Below are 18249 nucleotides of genomic sequence, written 5' to 3' on the forward strand. Positions count from 1 at the left end.
CGAACTGGCCCAGCCTGCTTCCAGATACTGAGTCGATCCTGTCCAAGGCTGTTCAGAAGACAACATTAGCAAGTCATTTCCCTTTAGCCCCCATGAAATCACAAGCCCTTGAGTGACTATCTCTGTTGTTGCCTTGACAGGCTTCCAGCTCCGCAAAGTGGAGGAGCAGCGAGAACAGGAGAAGCGGGACGTCGTGGGCAACGACGTGGCGACAATCCTTTCGCGCCGCATTGCTGTAGAATACAGTGACTCTGAGGATGATTCTTCGGAGTTTGATGAGGATGACTGGTCAGATTAACCATAGCTCTACTCTCCACTCTCCAAGCTGGTGTAGCCCTTTCTTAAAGAATCAAGTACTTAACCAGGTTGCCAAAACCTTTTTAGCCTTTCCTCTTTCATCCAATAACCAAAGATACGCCAAGGACCTTGGCTTTGGCAGGACTTGTAATTCACCTTTCTGCAAGGTCTCCTCAGGGACACCAAAGATTGCAATGTTGTTTTCCATCAGGAGGGGACATGGTGGCTTTGAAAGCAAACTTGAACTGCCAGATTGTCGGTGCTGCAGAGAAAGCCAACTCAGAGAGCCTATACATCGTGGGGCTCTGTTTCCTAGTAAAAATCAGACCTATGATAGACAAAATCAGATTTATTACAGATCTATTGGACTTTGCAAAAAAAAAAAAAAAAAAATTCAGTCAGTTTTCTCACTGCAGCAACACGAGGGAAGTAGTGGACATAATTGGTTCTTCCTTCTCAATTAATGCTGCAGGGAACTAGTAATGTCCCTTCTGTAGTGCAACTCATTGCTAAATAACTTCTTTGGCAATTAGCACCATTATCCCAGGGTTTCCAAGCTAACTCGAGTTAAGCTGCCTGCCTCATCGTGGGATGGCAGGGTGCACCAGATGGAAATGTCAGCACTAGGTTTTCTTTAAGAGCGGCCTCTCCCCTCCCAAACACTGCCCTGAATATCCTTTATTGTGCCTCTGAATCTGTCAGCAGAGTCTGAGTTAAAAGGCTGAAGCCTGAGCAGTCTGCTCAGCTGGCTGCCTCCTCCTGGGTGAGCAGAGGTGTTACCAGACCAAGCAGTTCCCCTGTCACGTCTGGAGTGCTGACAAAACTGGCCTTGCTAGGCACCACATGTTCTGTCGTGCCAGGAGGGCTTTATTGGTTATCTAGTCAGCTCTGCAATGTGTCTAGTACAGGGAGGTGGAACTGGTGATACTGGGAGGGGCAGGGTGCTCTCGGTGCAATAGAGGCTTTGGGCACATTGGGCATTCAGCGTGGTTACAGCTAACTTACAGCCAGGGCTCAAGTGCGATGTCTTCACATCTCATTCAGCCTGCTTAGAGCAGCACATTGGTCAGGTAGATTAGGGGTGCTTTTCCATGAGGTCGATAGTGCACTTTATGCAGGAACATGAGCCACCGAAAAGCCAGTATTTAACCTGTGCTGCTGTCTCCTACCCTGAGAAAAAGGATTTCATATTGCATAAAGGTGTCTTGTCTGCAAACCAAGTCAGCCAGTAGTGACATTAGACCTAACCCATGTTGTTGGTTTTCCATCGCTTCACATCCATATTTCATTAGTGTAATTCTCAGTAAATTTTCTTAACAACTCCTTTCCCACATAAGGGTACAAATTCCTGACCAGAGGTGCATCCCAGGGAACTGGGGAGCTTGGATTACCTGACTTGACTTAGATACCTTTATTGCCTTTTTTTTTTTTTAATTGAGCAGAAGTATCTCCAGAGCAGAGAGACCAGAATTTCTTTGGGAAGCAAAGCATTTTCCATACCTTACTTGGTCCCAACTAGCCAAGTCCGTCAGTGTGCTATAAAGGAGCAGTTCTGAAGTCTCTCTGGGAGACTGTGGTCCCTGCCCTGCCCCTTCTAAAGGACTCTGACAACATGTGCCTGCCCTTCCCTTCCATCTGTGGTGTGCCTTCTCACTGCTTTCAGGTATTGAAGCAAGGATGCTGCTGCTGATACGTGGGAACCAGCTTAACGATCCTGTGTTGCCAAAACTCCCTTCTCGAGCTTCGTTGCTTTTTATAACATTTAAATTCTTGCATTTCTGAGTGCCTTTCTCTCTCTCTTTAATAACCAACTGTCGCAGCTCTTAGGTTCTTCTAGAGGACCAGGGACCAAGCTAATGAAGGCGCTTGTTGTCAAGTTTCAGTTTGACCATAAACACCAGTGAGACTAATTTATTGGGCCTCTGCATCGATGCATTTTAGCAACAAGGCCAGAGCATAAACCAGAATCCTCAAAGGAAGTGGGCAGTGTGCTTACACAGCTTCCCAGTGCGGCCTGCATTAGTTTCAGTTTTGGAAAAGGGAACAAATCTTCCCATGTCCAAGTGCATCACAGTGTTCTGGAAACCAAAAGCACACAAAGCCCAGCTTGGGTTTGAGAGCTGCCTTGGCTAAGCCCATGCCCTCATGAAGAGGGAACTAGCATTCCCTTCACGTTGAGTAGGAAAGGTGCCGTCCCCATCATGACTGGTGATGGGCAGTGCCTCTGTGTGCAGCTGGCTTGTGGGGAGGGTGCAGTTAGACCGTTCGGGGACCTGCCCCCAGCTCTGCCCACCGTTCTCCACGCCCGTGCCATTGAGTTTTCAATCCTTTTGTCATTGTGCAGACAGAAGCAGCATCTCCCATCAAGGGGGGAGAAATGCTTCTATTCTTGCCAGCCTAGCTGAAAAGCAATTGTGCTTCAAAAGCACCAAGTCCTTCAGAGTGCATCTCCAGTGGGAGCTGTGGACAGGTGCTAGGGGTCCCTAACCACCCTCTCCCCACATCTGCAGATGGGGGTGATAACTGCTAAGTACTGCTGATCTCAACTGCTCAGCAGCCCGGTGGGGGAAGCACAGAGCTGTGGGTAGCCAGGTAGGTTCTGAGCAATCCTTAAAGTAGTGGTGGGGAAGGGAAATAGGTGCCAAGAACAGTCTCCGCAGGGTGGTTGTACTCTAATTAGAAGCCTGCTGACCCATTTGTAGCAATGCCGCGGCGATTGGCTGAGCGGCTGCCTGACCTCTTTGCTAACCTCACTGCGTGCACTGCGCCTGTCGCAGCGGCCAACAGCACAGCCGAGGGAGCGCCCAGCAGCTAACGGATCCAGGGAGGGGAGCAGGAGGCACTTGAAAGGGCTGTCCAGAGCCGCCCTTGGGGCAGACAGGAACAGAAGCAGAAGATGGTGGGCGCCTGTGGAGATGCCAGCTCAGCGCAGCCTGGGTCCGATGTGCCATCGGCTCTCTTGCCTTGCAGTGAGCGTCCAGGCCGGTCACAGGTCTGTCCTTTCTAAGCAGCGTGATGCTGCTTAGCGGTTAGACATTCTCACTGTGTTCTCAGCTGCAGCGCTTGGCTGCTTCTCGCTGCACTCCCCCCCGCACTCGCACATGGGGAATGCCTAGTCCACGTTTCCAGGGCTCATCTGCAGTCGCTGACCTTCACTGGTCTCCCCTCTCCTTATCAGTCATAGTGCACCAGACCAAATCCAGGGAAACAGCTCCTGGCAAGTCCCAGATGGCCATGGAGCTGCAGGAAGTCTAATTTCAGAAAGAAGAGATTTGCAGTCCATGGACACGTTTAATGTGCTGGCTTGGAAAGAACCTGCCCTTGAAGGGCACTGGGCCTGGCTTTGGCCAGGGGTAGAGGCGTGTCCTCCCGCATCCCTCTCAGCTGCCCTGGGTCTGGTTTGCAACCTGTGTTTTTCCCCCACAAAGCCTTCAAGGGGGACATGGATCAGATTGTATTGCTGTATTAACTTTAGTCATTTTAATGCATTTCAGAAACTTAACTGACTTTTTTTTTCCTGACTAGAATGATGTAGAACTAGAAGAGCCATAATGCTCCTGAAGTGCCTTATTTCCTATATGACATAAATATATTTATCAGAGTAATTATTTCCACTTGTATCGGTGGGGTCTGCCGGGCAGCCGTGGTGGGACGGGGAGGAGACGCAGCATGCTGCCCAGCGAGCCGTGCCGCGAATGGGCCACGCTAGCACATCCTCTGGGTGCTCAGCCCAAGGGAATGCACTCTCTCGGACCAAAGGAGTGCAGAGGATTAAAAGCTCCCCTCTGAAACCTCACCAGCAAAATATCAGAGTGGCCACATCCAGGCTTGGACTCCAGATTAAGGACTGTCTGCCTCCCACCCACCCCAACCAAGTGAGTAATGATGGCCCTGATCCTGGGGGTCCATGCCCATGTACATCAGGAGGAAGGTCACTGGCTGCAAGCATGCAGCTCCAGATTTACACCCGTCTCCCTGAGTTCAGAGTCTGGCCCCGCCAGTCTTTCCTAACAGCGTCTGTCTCCATGTTCCTCTGCCAGTTGTTGTTAAGCCAAGCTTTCGTACTTTTTTTATAATTGGTTCTGTCTCCCCAGGTTGAAGACCCCTGATTGCAGGTTTTGTAATGTACATGTAAAAAATACGATGGTCTTTTTTTTTAAATGTAGACTTAAAAAAAAAAATCTCGATAAAATCTTTCTATCCAATCAACCCTCGTGTTGATGCTCCTTGGAAGCAAGGGTGGGTGTTTAATGGACAGGGAATGCAGGTAACACGCAGCGAAGATGCTTTTGTTGCAGGCCTGAGGACCTGGTCCCCAGAGAGTGGGTTTGGTAAGCTGCCTGTGGCCACCTTTGAGAGGAGGTACTGAAACTGAGAGGCCAAATTTGAGATCAGATCGCTACTACCACCCAATTGCTGGGACTGGCTTATCTGTACTCAGAAGTTCCCCAGCCCTGGGACAGGAGAGAGGGGATCCAGAAAAGGGTTGTGTCTGCATAACCCACGTACGAGTGATGCATCTCTCCAGGGCTGCTGTATTGTGATCTGAGAAGCCAGCCCCAGAAGCTGGGAGTTTAAAACAGATTTTGCGAGCTGTGCAAGCAGAAATCTCTTTATCCACCACCAAATGCAGCCACTTCTGGGGTGGAGAAGTGCCATCTGTGCAGCCAGCCAGCGCTCATCCATCTGCAGAACCGTGCCAGGAAGGAATCCTTGCGCAGGGAGACAGGCCTATTTCTTCACAGCACATTAAAACAAGGCCCCCGCGGTAGTCCTTGCTTTTAAAGAAATAGGTATTTATTTAAAAGCAATTCATTGCCTTTAAAGTTGCTAATAGCCCCACTCAAGCTGCATGGCACACCGTTTGTTGCGCATGGGTGATCTGCAAGCTGGCCGCGTCACTCGGGATGCTTTCTCAGGGACAGCATGTCTTGTCAGACAACTTGCTGAGTTAGCCCATTGCCTGAATGTGCTGCTTTGCAGATGGAGGTGGGAGAGAGAAGAGCCTTTGTCTCAAACCCTCCGGCCCACGTGCGCCACAGCCTTCAGGCCTGGCTGTCCCATATTGGAAACTCCCTTGGTTTCCCCGGGTGCATGCAGGCTGCACGGTGCCGGGCGGGTCACTGAGGTTCACGTCCCCCCTGCAAACTCATTAGATTAATTAGGTAATCCCTGCCTGCTATTGCAGAGCGGGGGGTGGGGGGAGAGAAGGGAGCTGGTTGCGGTCGGCGCTTAGCTCTCAAACCGATGCCCCCACCCTCCAGCCGTTTGGTGGCGAGCAGCAAGCCCTGTATTGCAGGTGAGGCCCTGAGACGAGCAGCCAGGGCTCTGCCAGCCCTGCCTCGCAAGGGGACCTAGATGTGACTGATTAGTCGTTTCAGCACGGCGGGCTCTGCAAAGGTGGCTGAAGGGGAGAGCGCGATGCGGGAACAGCACGCTCCTGCAGCTCCCCATCCCTCGTGCATCAGCCCTCCGTTTCCCACGGGCTGGCTGACCTGTCAGTTCCTCTTGTCTTAATAGCGGCGGTCTCCTTGATTAGGACCAAAACGCTGCGCAGCTCCAATTAGTGGGAGGCTTCCTAGCAGGGTCCTCTCCCCGCAGCTCCTCTCTTCTGTTCTGCGGCCGTCCCTCGCCCCTGCACGGCTGTGGGCTGAGCTGCCTGGCAGCAAGGCCAGGGGTCTGGCAAGCCAGATTGGACCCCTTTTGTACTTGGGCAGGGGGGGCAGCTGCTCTAGCATCTCTCCTGGCTGCCCAACACCACAGCTGCGGCCCGGGTGGCAGGCGAAAGGCCGCATGTTTCGCACACCTGCTTCGCACGGCTCCGGCCCGAGCGGGGAAATGGCCGTGGCAGACTCCAAGCCAACGCACTCCCTCCACCTGCCTCCCCCGGCAGCGAGGCACGCGATGGCGCGGCGAACGACGCGTCCTGCAAAGTTCTCCTCTCCATTAGCCGCGATTTCCGGAGGAGCCGCCGCTTGCAGAAGCAGCTGGGAGAGCCTCTCGGGGCCTGCCTGTGCCTTGCAACTCTGGCCTTGTCCAAAGCATTTGATGTGCGTACGTGTCTCTCTCTCCTTCCACCGGGCTCGGTGCTAAAGCGCAGCTGGCTGGAAGGCTGCTTCACAGGAGCCCCGGTCTCCGAAGACCCATTTAATTTTCTCCTTCAAGGTGGTGTGAGCAACACCAAGAAGATGCTGCTGGCTGGCTCGGACAAGTGGGACATTGGGCCTCTCCACATTGACGTCATCTTCTCTCCCTTAATTCCCCCTCTGGGACCGAGGCAAGTTCAGGCACTGCCAGCCGTGATCAGTGTTAACAGCCTGCTCTCCCAGCGTGTGGCGCGGCTCTGCTACGCCCCTGTCACCCCTTCCCAGGCCGCGTTCGTTAGCCAGGCATCCCTGGGTGCTGGGAGACATAGCACGGGGCCTGATCCTGCCTGCTCATCCTTCCCCAGGCCTCCACGGCGTGCCGGGAAAGCAGGACAAGCCTTTTGGAACTGTCCGGCTATATTTTCTTTTATATTTTATTTTATGTTGTATTTCTTTCTTTCTTTCTTGTGCTGTTTCATCTGCAGCCGTGCAGGGACCAGGCAACGCGGCTGCCGCGCTGCACCGGGCTTTATCTCTAACTCTTCCATCTGCTCGCAGCCGCGCACAGATAACTGCGGGGTGCCAGAGGAATTATGGATTTGGAGCTGGAGCGTCTGCAGTCTGGCAGCGCGGCGGCTCTGCGCCAGGCCCGGGCGCGCTCACAAAGGCCGGCGCCTGCATGCGAGCGGCTTGAGGCAGCGGTTGTCAAACCCTCGCCGCAGAGGCCCGAGTCCTGCTCTTAATGAGGGTCCGTGGGCCAGGGCTGCACAAACGAGGCTACCCCGCAGCAGCTCCCCTGCTGCTACCCAGAGCAGGCTCCAGCAACGGCAGAGTCTAGAAAATGGTCTGTGGTTGCGCGGGCGGCCCGCTTGCTTTTTGTCTTTTCAGTCTTGATTTGCTGGCAGAGATCTCTCAGCCAGGCCAAAAACCAGGGGCAAGAGTCCCCCCTGCCCTTGGCAGTACTGTGAGATGCCCATGGAAGGGGGTGTCGAGGGCTACCGCTTTCCTCCCAACCCCTCCTTGGCTTCTGGGCGCAGGCACGCGGCCCCCGGTCAGCACGGCTCTCGCGCTGCAGAAGCGGAGCGCTGGGTTGGGGCGGACGCCGGGGGCTGATGCATCTCGCGCTCCAGCCTGGCCCGGCAGCGCTCAGCTCGGGGGTGGCAGGCTCGTGGCCGCCAGGACATCACACAAGCACCTTCCTCCCCTGCAAACGCTGGCTAAAGGGCTTCCTGGCACGCTCAGCAGCCCGGCGCGCGTTCTGCCCCAGCACTCAGAGGCCAGGAGCGTGAGGCTTGGGGCGCAGTGGGGCCCGTGCTCGGTGCCACCCCCTTGGAAGGGCCGCGGGGCAGGAGAACAAGGACCTGCTGCTTTGGGAGCGGGGCAGCTTGCACAGGGGTGCCCGTGGCCCGGGTGCCTCCTCGGGCAGCAGCACCCCCCTCGCCGGCCCGGAGGGGAGAGGCCTGGAAGAGCCCTGGCACCTGTGGGGGCTGGCGCTGGGTTGCTGGGAGAAGTCTCTCACCTGCAAAGGAGCAAGCCTTGCTTTGCCATGGTTACCTTGGCGCGATGTCACCTGCAGCCCTGACCCCTGCGCAGCCTCCCTGGTAACGAGCGCGGCGCCATAAATTCCGGCGCCGCAGCGATAACCTTTAAACTGGCCTCGCCGGCGGAGCGGGCCGCGGGAAGACGAGGAGCCCCACCCGAGCAAGACAGGTGACAAATGCAAGGAGTGCCCGGGTAAGAAACGGGTCCCAAGTCGGGGGGTGGCGCAGGCAGCTAGGCATGGCCTTAAATGCCTATGTACCAGTGCTCGTAGCATGGGGAATAAGCAGGAGGAACTCGCCCTCGGAAGAGCCAGTTCAGCCCCAGACGGAACAGGGCTTACAGAAACGGGGTGGGATTCATCCCACGACTGGGCAGTGAGCATTAGGGGCTACCGGCTTTACAGACAGGACGGAGAAGGAAGGAAAGCCGGGGGGGGGCGCTCCGTGTCAAGGGGCAACACACGTCCTCTGCCAGCAGAACGGGGTCGGAGGGGCAAGCGGAAGTGCTCCGGGTCAAGATACCAGGGGGCCGTGGGGAGAGGGATCTAACGGGGGGGTCTACTACAGACCCCCCAGCCGAGGGGAGGAGCTGGACCGGGAATTTTCGGGCCAGGTTGCAGAGGCACTTAAGGCGAGGGATGTAGCTGTCATGGGAGATTTAAATTACCCGGACATCTGCTGGGAGGAGCAGTCAACCAGGTCGGACCGTTCCCGGGGGCTCCTGGCCGAGATACAGGCCCGCCACGTAACCCAGGAGGTGCACAGTCCTGCCAGAGGAAACGTCCGGTTGGACCCTGTCCTGGCCGCAGGCGATGACCTGGTCAGGGGCCTCCGGGTCCTCGACCCCCTGGGCGACAGCCAGCATCGCTTGCTGGAGTTCACCACCCAGCGCAGGGTGTCGAGGGCCGGCAGCAAGGCGGTAGCCCCAGGCTTCAAGAGGGCCAACTTCAACGAGCTGAGGAGACTAGTGGGGGTGGCGCTGGGGTTCGAGAGCAGGGGAGCTCAGTGCCCAGGACGAGTGGTCGTTCCTTAAGGAGACGATACTCGGGGCCCAAGGGGTGACCATCCCAACAACAAGCAAGGGGGGCAGGAGTGCCCGAAAGCCCCGGCTCACCAAGGGCATCCGGGAATGCCTGATTGCCAAAAAGGCGGCGTACACCCGGTGGAAGGGGGGTGCTGTCTCCAAAGAGGAGTATACCGCCTCTGCTCAGGCCTGGAGGGGGGCTGTCAGGAGAGCTAAGGCGGACATAGAGCTAGGACTAGTGTCCAAGATCACAGATAATAAAAAGTCCTTTTTCAAATATATAGGGAGGATGAAGAAAGCACTGGGAAACATGGGGCCCCTGCAAGATCCTCTGGGCAATCTGGTGGTTGCGCCAGAGGAGAAAGCAGACCTCTTTAACCAATTCTTCACCTCCGTTTTCTTGTGCAGGGACCGGGACTTCCCCACCGCGATGCCAGACGGACTCGAGGGGAACGCCTCCAGCCCTCAGGTTGGGGAGGACCGGGTCAGAGAGCTTCTGGAGGGGCTGGACGTGTTCAAGTCAGCGGGTCCTGAAGCTCTCCGCCCCAGGGTGTTGCGGGAGCTAGCAGGGGTTATTGCAGGGCCCTTGGCACGGCTTTACGAGCGCTCGTGGTGCTCGGGCCAGGTGCCGGATGACTGGAAGGTAGCCAACGTGGTCCCCATCTTCAGAAAAGGGGGGAGGGAGGACCCGGGCAACTATAGGCCCGTCAGTCTTACCTCTATCCTTCGGAAACTCTTTGAGAAGATCCTCAAGGAGCACATCTGCGATGGGCCAGCTTCAGGGAGGATGCTCAAGGGCAAGCAGCACGGTTTCATGAGGGGCAGGTCGTGTCAGACCAACCCGATTGCCTTTTATGATCAGGTCACAAAGGCAACGGATGCAGGTGTTCCCGTGGACGTAGTCTTTCTGGACTTCAGCAAGGCCTTTGACACCGTCTCCCACCCCATCCTCATTAAAAAACTAGGCGACTGTGGCATTGATGCCTACACAGTCAGATGGGTTGCAGATTGGCTCAAGGGTCATACTCAGAGGATGGTGGTGGACAGATCATACTCGACCCAGGGGGAAGTGAGCAGTGGGGTCCCCCAGGGCTCAGTCCTTGGGCCCGCGCTGTTCAATCTCTTTATCAGTGATTTGGATGAGGGGGTGAAAAGCACCTGTTTAAATTTGCTGATGATACCAAAATTTGGGGTGAGGTGAACACACTAGTAGGAAGGGAAAGACTGCAGAAAGACCCGGATAGGTTACAGGGGTGGGCTAGCAAAAACAGGATGCGTTTCAATACTGACAAGTGCAGGGCGCTGCACGTGGGCAGGAGTAACCAGCAGCACACTTATAAGATGGGAAACTCCCTTCTTGAGAGCACAGAGGCAGAAAGGGATCCAAGATGAACATGGGCTGACAATGCGAGGTCACGGTTGGCAGGACTAACAGGACTAACCGCACCTTGTCGTGCACCCTCAGATGCATCTCGAGCAGGTCCAGGGAGGGGATCCTCCCCCTCTGTGCGGCACTGGTCAGGCCACAGCTGGAGGACTGCGTCCAGCTCTGGGCAGCGCACTGCAGGAGGGATGTGGGCAGCATGGAGAGGGTCCGGAGGAGGCCACCCGCATGGTCAGGGGCAGCAGGGCAGGCCCTATGAGGAGAGGCTGCGGGACCTGAACCTGTTCAGCCTTCACAAGAGAAGGCTGAGGGGGGACCTGGGGACCATCTGTAAACTCATGAGGGGGGACCAGAAGGGTTTGGGGGAGACCTTGTTTCCCCAGCGCCCCCCCGCATAACAAGGAATAACGGCCACAAGTTGTTGGAGCGGAGGTTCAGATTAGACATCCGCAAGAACCGCTTCACGGTCAGGGCGGCTAGGGCCTGGAACCAGCTCCCAAGGGAAGCGGTGCTGGCTCCTACCCTGGGGGCTTTAAGAGGAGGCTGGATGCCTACCTGGCTGGAGTCATCTGAGCCCAGTTTTCTCCTGCCCAGGCGGGGGTCGGACTTGCAGATCTACGAGGTCCCTCCGACCCCACTTCTGTGATGCTACGATATGAGCCTACGGCTTCCGTATGGGCCCGGCTCCCGGAGAGCCTGCGAGGGGGAGCGCCGGGCTCGGGGCAGGGTGGCAGCATCTCGCTGCAGGGAGCTGGTCCACGGGGACGTTGCGAGGCTCCCCCCCGCCTCCCTCTTCCAGGCCTGGCCTTTGCAAGGACAGCCGTGAGGGCGGCTGCGGGGGCTCCTGCGGTTCAGATCGGCCCCCGCAGAGCTGGGGAAAGGAAGGAGACGAACAGCCAGGAGCGGAGAACGGCCCCCGGTCTGAGCCAGCCCAGGGGCCCAGCCTGCCCGCTCCTGACAGCTCCTCCTGCCCCGGGAAAGGAGCAAACGCTGCCCACGTGCCCATGGCCAGGCCCACGGCTGCCGTTAGCGTCATCCAGACGTGCCTCTCCCGGGATCGCTGCTCCCTCGTTCGGCAGCTGGCTGTCAGCCTCGTCCCGGCGGCCAGGGCAGTGCCAGCCACGAGTGACCTTTGTGACGGCCGTGGGTGGAGACGCAGGCACTGCTGCACCTACAAGTGACAAGCCACCCCCCCCACGCCCGCTGCCCACAGTCCTGGCACGGGGCCGAGGGCACCACCACCACCGCTTCCTCAAGCATCCAGCTTGCTGCCCACGGGGCACGTCCAGCCAGCCCGCCCTGCCGCCGGGCACGGAGAGCCTGCCCCGTCCGAGGGACGGCAGCCACGAGCCCGGCACGTCTCGGGCCACGTCACGGCCACGCTGCACCCGGGGTTACTCGCGTGCGATCGTTATTCTGCCTCCAGGTCCTGCTCCCTCTGGAAGGGGAGAGGGCCGGCCCGGGCTGCCCCGGGGGGTGCAGCTCGCGGGCTGCCCGTGCGCCGGGCGCTGAGCCGGCTGCCAGCCCCGCGTCCCCTGCGTCGGGTGGCTTGGTCCCGGGACACGAGCCGACCAGGGGCTGAGGCTCCCTTGGGGAGCTGGGGGCGCTGCTCTGGTCAGCCTCTCCCCACCCCGGTGCAAGGCCAGCGCCGAGGTGTCGTGCCACCCAGCCCCGTGCCCTCGCCCTCGAAGCACGCAGCACGTGGCCCCGCTGCTCCCGGCTTGGAGGAGACCCTCCGCGGGGCGCTGGCGGGGTGCGGGGCCGCCGCCCGGCCTGCGCTGGGGGCTCGGCCACGAGCAACGCCGGGAGGAGGAGGAGGGCCCGGGCAGGAATACGGAGGCCGGGGCGGTCGGGCGGCGAGGGGCCAGGAGCCGGCGAGCCCGCTCCGCTTTCCGCTCCCCACCCTGCAGGCCCGCGCTGGGCTGCTCGCTCCGCCCCCCCCCGCCGCGCGGGCCCCACGAGGCCGCCGGAGGCCCCGCCCTTCCCACCTCCGCCCGCGCGGTGCATGGTGGGGGTTGTAGTGCGCAGGCGCAGGCGGCCGCCGCGCTTGCCCGTCGCTCCGCGCGCTCTGCCTGCGTGCGGGCGCGGCTGCCGGGGCCCCGGTGCGGAGGCCGGCCGCTCGGGCGCCCGCTGCACCTCGGGGAGACCCGAGCGCCGCAAGCCGGACGCGCTGCTACCCCCGGGCCTCGGCCGCAGCTCCGGGCTCCGCCGTTCAGGAGAGACCGGAGGCGCTCCGAGGTGGGGGCGAGGGCTGGGGCGCAGCCCCGGGCCCGGGGGTCGCGGCAGTGCGTGGCGCGGCTCTGCGAGCTGCTGCCGGGCCCCGGCCCCGGAGCCTCGCGGGCCCGCCGGGAGCTCCGCAGGGAGTAAAAGCCGCTGCGGGGGCGAGGCAGAGGCGCTCCGGCCGAGCGGGCGCACGACGCGGAGCCCAGGCGCCTTCACCGCCCCGAGCTGCCGCGGTGCGAGCGGCGCCGCTCCGACGCGAGGCCCCCGCCCCCGCCCCCGCCTGCAAGAGACGCGCCCGCCCCCGCCACGAAACAGGCCTGCGTCATATCACAAATCATCTTTATTGTCCCGGGGCTTGTAAACAAGGGCACGGCGCTTCCCCGCCCCGCGCGTCCCAGCGGCAGGAGTTCCACGCGCGTCTCCCGGGTGCCCCGCACGCGTCCCCTCCAGGGTGGCGCAGCTCGGAGGAAGGCGCGGCCCCGGGGCGGCCGCCCTGCCTCCGGCGGGCAGAAGCGGCGGTTAGTTCCAGAGTTTCTAGTGCAATGCTGGAGAAAGCGACCCGATAACCTGAGCCCTTGGGTTTTGGTAGGCACGGTCTAGTATGCCAGTATTCCCTTTTTATTCCGGTCGCATATACACGTCACGGTTAAACACGCCGGTCCCTATTATTCAACATGCAGAAAGGCTCCTTCACTGTTCTCGGTACTAAAACAGACTGAACACGAGAGGGCAGCAAATCACACAGGTGGGGGGGAAGAATCTATTGTCTGGAAGAGGGTGGTAATAAATAACAATAAATTAATAAATAATGCATGGATGGCTTAAAAAAAAACCCCAGCAAAACCCTGGTGTCTCTCCGGCCCGTCGTTTTTGGGGAGGGTGAAATGACGGAGCTTTTTTCGGTTTTTTTAATGTAGAAAATAACCTTTCTGAGGTCGACAACGCTGTAGAAAAGCAACCCAAAAAAAAGGGACGGAAGGTTTCAGGTTTTGGTGAGAGAGGGACTTTTTCTGTAATAAAAAAAAATAATGATGCCGCGCCTTTACTGAGTTTCCAAGCAAATGCGACGCCGGCTCGGTCGCGCAGACACACGTCTCTCATGGATAAAAATAAATCTCTCTCTCTATATATATATATATAGTTTTTCCCTTCTGTAAATTCGAAAAGTGGAAAAATAAAGGGAGAGCCTCTCACGCGCAGCGGGCCCCGGGGTCCGGAGGAGAGGCGCCTGCGAGAGGGCTCTCGGTCTGTGGTTGTGCAAAAAACAGGCCATGGCATGTGCAAATGAGTCTTCGGAGAAGGCTGCCCGGCTAGACGTCGCTCGGCGACCGGGACCGGAAAGGCAGCGCCGTGGGGCAGCACCCGCAGCACAGGGCCCACAGCGCTCTCTGGACCTCCTGGTTGCGGAAGGCGTAGATGACGGGGTTGATCATGGAGTGCGAGGTGGCGGGCAGGATGGTGGCGTAGGTGTAGAGGGGCGGGGAGGAGTGGTCGCCCAGCAGGCAGCAGACGGCGAAGGGCAGCCAGCAGGAGGCGAAGGTGCCGAGGATGACGGCCAGCGTGGCGATGCCCCTGCGCGTGGTGGCGTCGCGCGAGGTGGCCAGGAAGTGCCGCTGCACGGCGATCTGGTGGGCGTGCCGGCGCACGATCTTGCAGATCTGCGCGCAGAGCTGCAGCATGGCGGCGAGGACCAGGAAGAAGGCGACGGCGAGGACGGCGAGGTGGTCCTTGGCCAGAGGCCGCACGACGCTGCAGGCCGCGGCGTCCCGCAGGCAGTTCCAGCCCGCGAGCGGCAGCAGCCCGTAGCAGGCGGAGGCGCCCCAGGTCAGGACGAGCATGGCGTAGGTGCGCGCGGCCGTGCGCTCCGCGTCGTAGCTCAGCGCGTTGTAGAGCGAGAGGTAGCGGTCCACGGTGAGGGCCAGCAGGCTGCCCACGCTGGCCGCGAAGGCGGTCACCAGCAGCCCCGCCGTGGCCAGGGCCGCGGCCTGGGAGCGGGCGCAGGACGCGCAGGCGAAGTGCAGGATGAGCCCCAGGCCGGCCAGGAGGTCGGCGGCGGCCAGGCTGCCGACCAGCACGAACATGGGCGTGCGCAGGGCCGGCGCGTAGCAGATGACGGCCACCACCACGGCGTTCTCGCAGGAGATCACGGCGCCCGACACGCACAGCGCCACGTCCCAGGGGCCGAGGCCGGGCGGGCGCCCCGCCGCGTCCAGGGGCAGGGCGGCGCCGCCGGCGGCGGGGGCGCCCGTGGCGTTGGGGGCCGCGTCCCCCCGCATCGCGCCCTCTCGTGACCTGCGCGGCGGGACAAGCACCCACTCAGCGCGCCGCCCCGCCCCGCCCCGCAGCGCTCCGCAGAGCCGCGCACTCACCTCCGCAGCGCCGGGCGCGGAGTTATAGTGACGGAGCCCCTTCGGGCACTGACTCACCCCCCCGACGTGCGCCCCCCTCCCGGTGACGTCAGTGGGGCGCCGGAGCCAATCAGCGCGGGCGCGGGGCCCGGCGCTGCATAGTAATCGCATTCCACCCATTCATAAAAATCCCCGGGCGGCAGGTGCCCCCCCGCCCCTGCCCTTGCAAAGCCCTTTGGCCGGCTCCCCGGGGGCCGGGATGAGGTGCAAGGTGCACCCCCCCGCAGGGTCTCAGCCCCCACCGCCCCCCGCCCCCGTGCATGGGGGCACCAGGGAAGGTGCGGGGCTGACGCCCGGCGGGGCAGGAGGAGGATGGTTGGCGAGCTGGCAGCATCCTGACGCCACGGCCAGCCCCGAGGCCTACGACCCGTGTGCCGGCCCCGACGGCCCCTCGCGCGGCGCCCCTGGCTCCACCCGCGCTCGAGGCGGGGGCCACGCGGACCTGCCCTCCGGCGCCCAGCACCGCACCCTCTCCGGCCCGGCTGGGGTGCAGCCACGTCTCGATGTGCCCGAGCCCCGGCGCCCAAGGCTCGAGCAAGCGAAATGGAGGTGGGTTGTTCGCACGGGCAGAACAGCGGGCAGCCAGAGTTGGACCATCTCCCTGTGCCAGGCGTCCAGGGACCCCCGGCACCCGGGGGTGGAGGCTTGGGGTGCAGTCGGATGAATAACGGGTGCCCGCTCCCCCCCCCCCCGGGGCACGGGGGTGCGCACGCGAGAGGCGGCCCGTGCTGGGCACGCTGCGCAGCAGGGCCGTGGAGCCGCAGCTGCTGGCAGTGCGGAGGCACTGTCCCGGAGGGCGCTGGGGACAGGGAGACCCGGCGCGGGGCTCTCGCATCCCCCACGCTTCGGCCGCTCCGCTCCGCCTTTCCCGGCCGCCTTTTCCCTTCCAGCGATTGGCCTCCGGCGCGCGGGCCGTGCGGCCCAGGCGAGGCCAGCGAGCGGCGGCCGCGTGCCCCTCGGTGCCCCGTGCAGGCCCGGCGGCTGCCGGGTGCTGGGGAGGGCCGGGGAAGGCAGGCGGTGCGCGGGCACTCGGCCAGAGACGGCGGAGCTGGGCGCGCGCGCCGCTGGGAGAGGGGTCTTGCGGGCGGGGGGTGGCAAACCGCGGTGCTGCGTGTGTCTGCCGTCTCCGGGGGGCTTTCTGGTGCAGCGGCGGACCCCTCCCCCGCCCGCGTCGCCCGCTCCCAGCGGCCCCGGCCCCCCGCCGAGAGGAAGCAGAGCTCCCCGCTCCCGCTCAGGGCTCCGCGGGCGCAGTGAGGCACCGCGCCGGCCCCGAGCAGCGGGCCTCCGGCTTCTTGCAGCCTGCGCCTCGTTCCCCGGGCCCCCGCCGCCCCCACGGGCCTGGCGCAGGCAGCGCTGGGCCTGCAGGCTCCGCTGGAGCCTGGGAAGGCCGCGGGGGGGAGCGGGCAGCCGAGGGAATAGGAAGAAGAGCACCGCAGTGCTCAGGAAGCCAGGCAGCCCGGATCCAGGCACGCACACATCCAGGCCGCCTGGCTTCTCGCACGCGTGTGGGATGCGGCGGAGCGGTGACTCACTGCTGCAGAGGCAATCGGTCCCGGTGTCCTGGAGGGAGCCAGGCGCCTTCCCCATCCCCGCGCTCCTCAGGGCTCGGGCACCGCGGCCCCGGCCCCCTTCCCGAGATGCTCGTGGGCAGATCGGACCGGCCCTTTGCTCCTGGGAGCTGGGAGCGTGGCTGCTCTTCCCGCCTGCCTTGCAAAGCCGGGGCTGTGGCGTCAGTGCGAAGGGCAGGGATGCAGCTCCTGCCTCTGGCGAGAGGGAAGGCGCTGCCAGCCGGGGAAATCGAGACCTGCTTCACTTGCCACCAAGGGAACTTTTGGCTACCGGCTCGGTGGGGATGAGAGGTTGCTCACACTCGCATCTTGCCAAGCGGCTGCGGGGTTTGGGAGAAACATTTAACGGCTCCCAGACGTGCGGAAGTCTTCCCGGGCTGGGAAGACATTTCGCCCGCAGCTTTGTCAGCGCAGCTCATGGGCCTTCTCCGTGGTAGCACCTGCCGTGGCTGGAGGCAGCCTGGGGCATTACATGGGTCCCATATTTTTTTTTTTTTGCGGGGGGGGGGATAAGCATATTGTATGCGAGAAAATACAGTACCTTATTTACTCACGTACCTTGCTCACCTCTCCCCTAAAACTAGCTCCTGAAAACCGGGGTTGTGACGTAACCCAGGAAACGGCCTCTCAGCTGTTGGGTGACAAGGGCCGTTTCCTTCCGCTCCTCACGCTGCCGCCCCAGGGGTGCGTGCCTTCTTGTGGGGGCGCGGCGTGTGAATAAATAGGGTCCGGGCCACTGCCGTCATTGCCGAAGGCTGCAGAGATCCCGGCTGGGGGGAATAGCTCAGTCTGGGGCCGCGGCGCCTCCCTGCTGCCCCGCACGTCCCGTCGCGCGCGGGACCCAGCTCCCCAGCGCCTTCCTCGGGGGGCCGTGGGGCCCGCGGCTCTGCTTGGCTCCAGGCCTCGCGCTGGAGGACCGCCGAGCGGGTCGTCGCCAGCTTTGCGGGCTCCCACGCGAGGCGGGGAGAGCAGCGGGCGGGAGCTGCCCGGATGGCGGCGCGGCGCGGGGCATGGTGGCGCGGCGCACGACGGTGCCTTGATCCGCTCCGGAGGGAGAGCACTGGCACGGGCGCCCAGCGGGCCCTTGACAGACTCCGCCCGGAAGCAGCCGCGCCACCGGGCAGTCTCCCGGCCCAGCAGCCGGGCGCCGCGCCCCGGGTTTCCCCCGCGCCCCGCGGGCAGGGCTGTGCTGCTGCCCTACACCGGGCAGGCAGGGATCCTGGCCCCCGAGGCGAAGTGACTTGCCCAAGGCGGGGGGGGGGAGATCGGTAGCCGGGACTGGGGTCTCTGTAGCCCGGGACCCGCCGGCCCCTGCGAGCTGACACCGCTGCTGGCCTCACCAGGGGCACAAGCAGCCCCGCGCCGCCAGCGCTCCCTGCGGTGGCGACGCCTGCCCGACTCCTCCGCCCCCGGGCTGCCCAGGGGCTGCCGAGCCCAGCCCGGAGGTGGACGCCCGGGGCGGGGCGGGGCGGGGGCATTTTAGCAGTACTGCAGCTGGCTCTCTGCCCCGCGGAGCTTGCCAGGGCAGAGCTGCCGGGTCCAACGCCCGCGGCTGGTGGCGATGCCTGAAATGCCGGCTCCTGGTTAAAGAGGAACGGCCCCGCCTCGTACAGCGGTCGCTCCCTCCTAGCAGGCGGCACGCCTCCCAGGCCAAGGCGCGGCGGCCCGGGCAGAGGCCCAGCAAACTCACTGCAGGCCAGGAGGCGGGAGGTGGGAGC

At 61.9% G+C, this 18249-nt stretch overlaps 2 protein-coding genes across 2 annotated transcripts in view; one reads left to right on the forward strand and one right to left on the reverse strand.

Moving 5' to 3' along the window:
• WASF2 (WASP family member 2) overlaps window positions 1-4506 on the forward strand; it is a 33871-nt gene extending 29365 nt beyond the window's left edge. The window contains exon 9 of the mRNA XM_090056951.1: window positions 141-4506. Within this exon, the coding sequence (XP_089913077.1) occupies window positions 141-298 (158 nt within the window). The 3' untranslated portion in view covers window positions 299-4506. The remainder of the gene's footprint in view (window positions 1-140) is intronic.
• Window positions 4507-12358: 7852 nt separating this feature from the next.
• On the reverse strand, window positions 12359-16558 carry GPR3 (G protein-coupled receptor 3). Its single transcript, XM_090057537.1, has one exon. It carries the CDS (start codon window positions 15081-15083, stop codon window positions 13866-13868), a length of 1218 nt encoding a protein of 405 aa, XP_089913663.1. The 5' UTR covers window positions 15084-16558; the 3' UTR covers window positions 12359-13865.
• Between the last annotated feature and the right edge of the window lie 1691 nt (window positions 16559-18249).

The sequence above is a fragment of the Crocodylus siamensis genome, chromosome 7 (assembly GCF_052110815.1).
Source record: "Crocodylus siamensis isolate JL-2025a chromosome 7, ASM5211081v1, whole genome shotgun sequence".
Classification (NCBI taxonomy): domain Eukaryota; kingdom Metazoa; phylum Chordata; order Crocodylia; family Crocodylidae; genus Crocodylus; species Crocodylus siamensis.

What these genes read in the sequence shown, in the direction of transcription:
- GPR3 (XM_090057537.1), bottom strand. Translation starts at nt 15,083, where the DNA reads ATGGGTGGAATGCGATTACTATGCAGCGCCGGGCCCCGCGCCCGCGCT.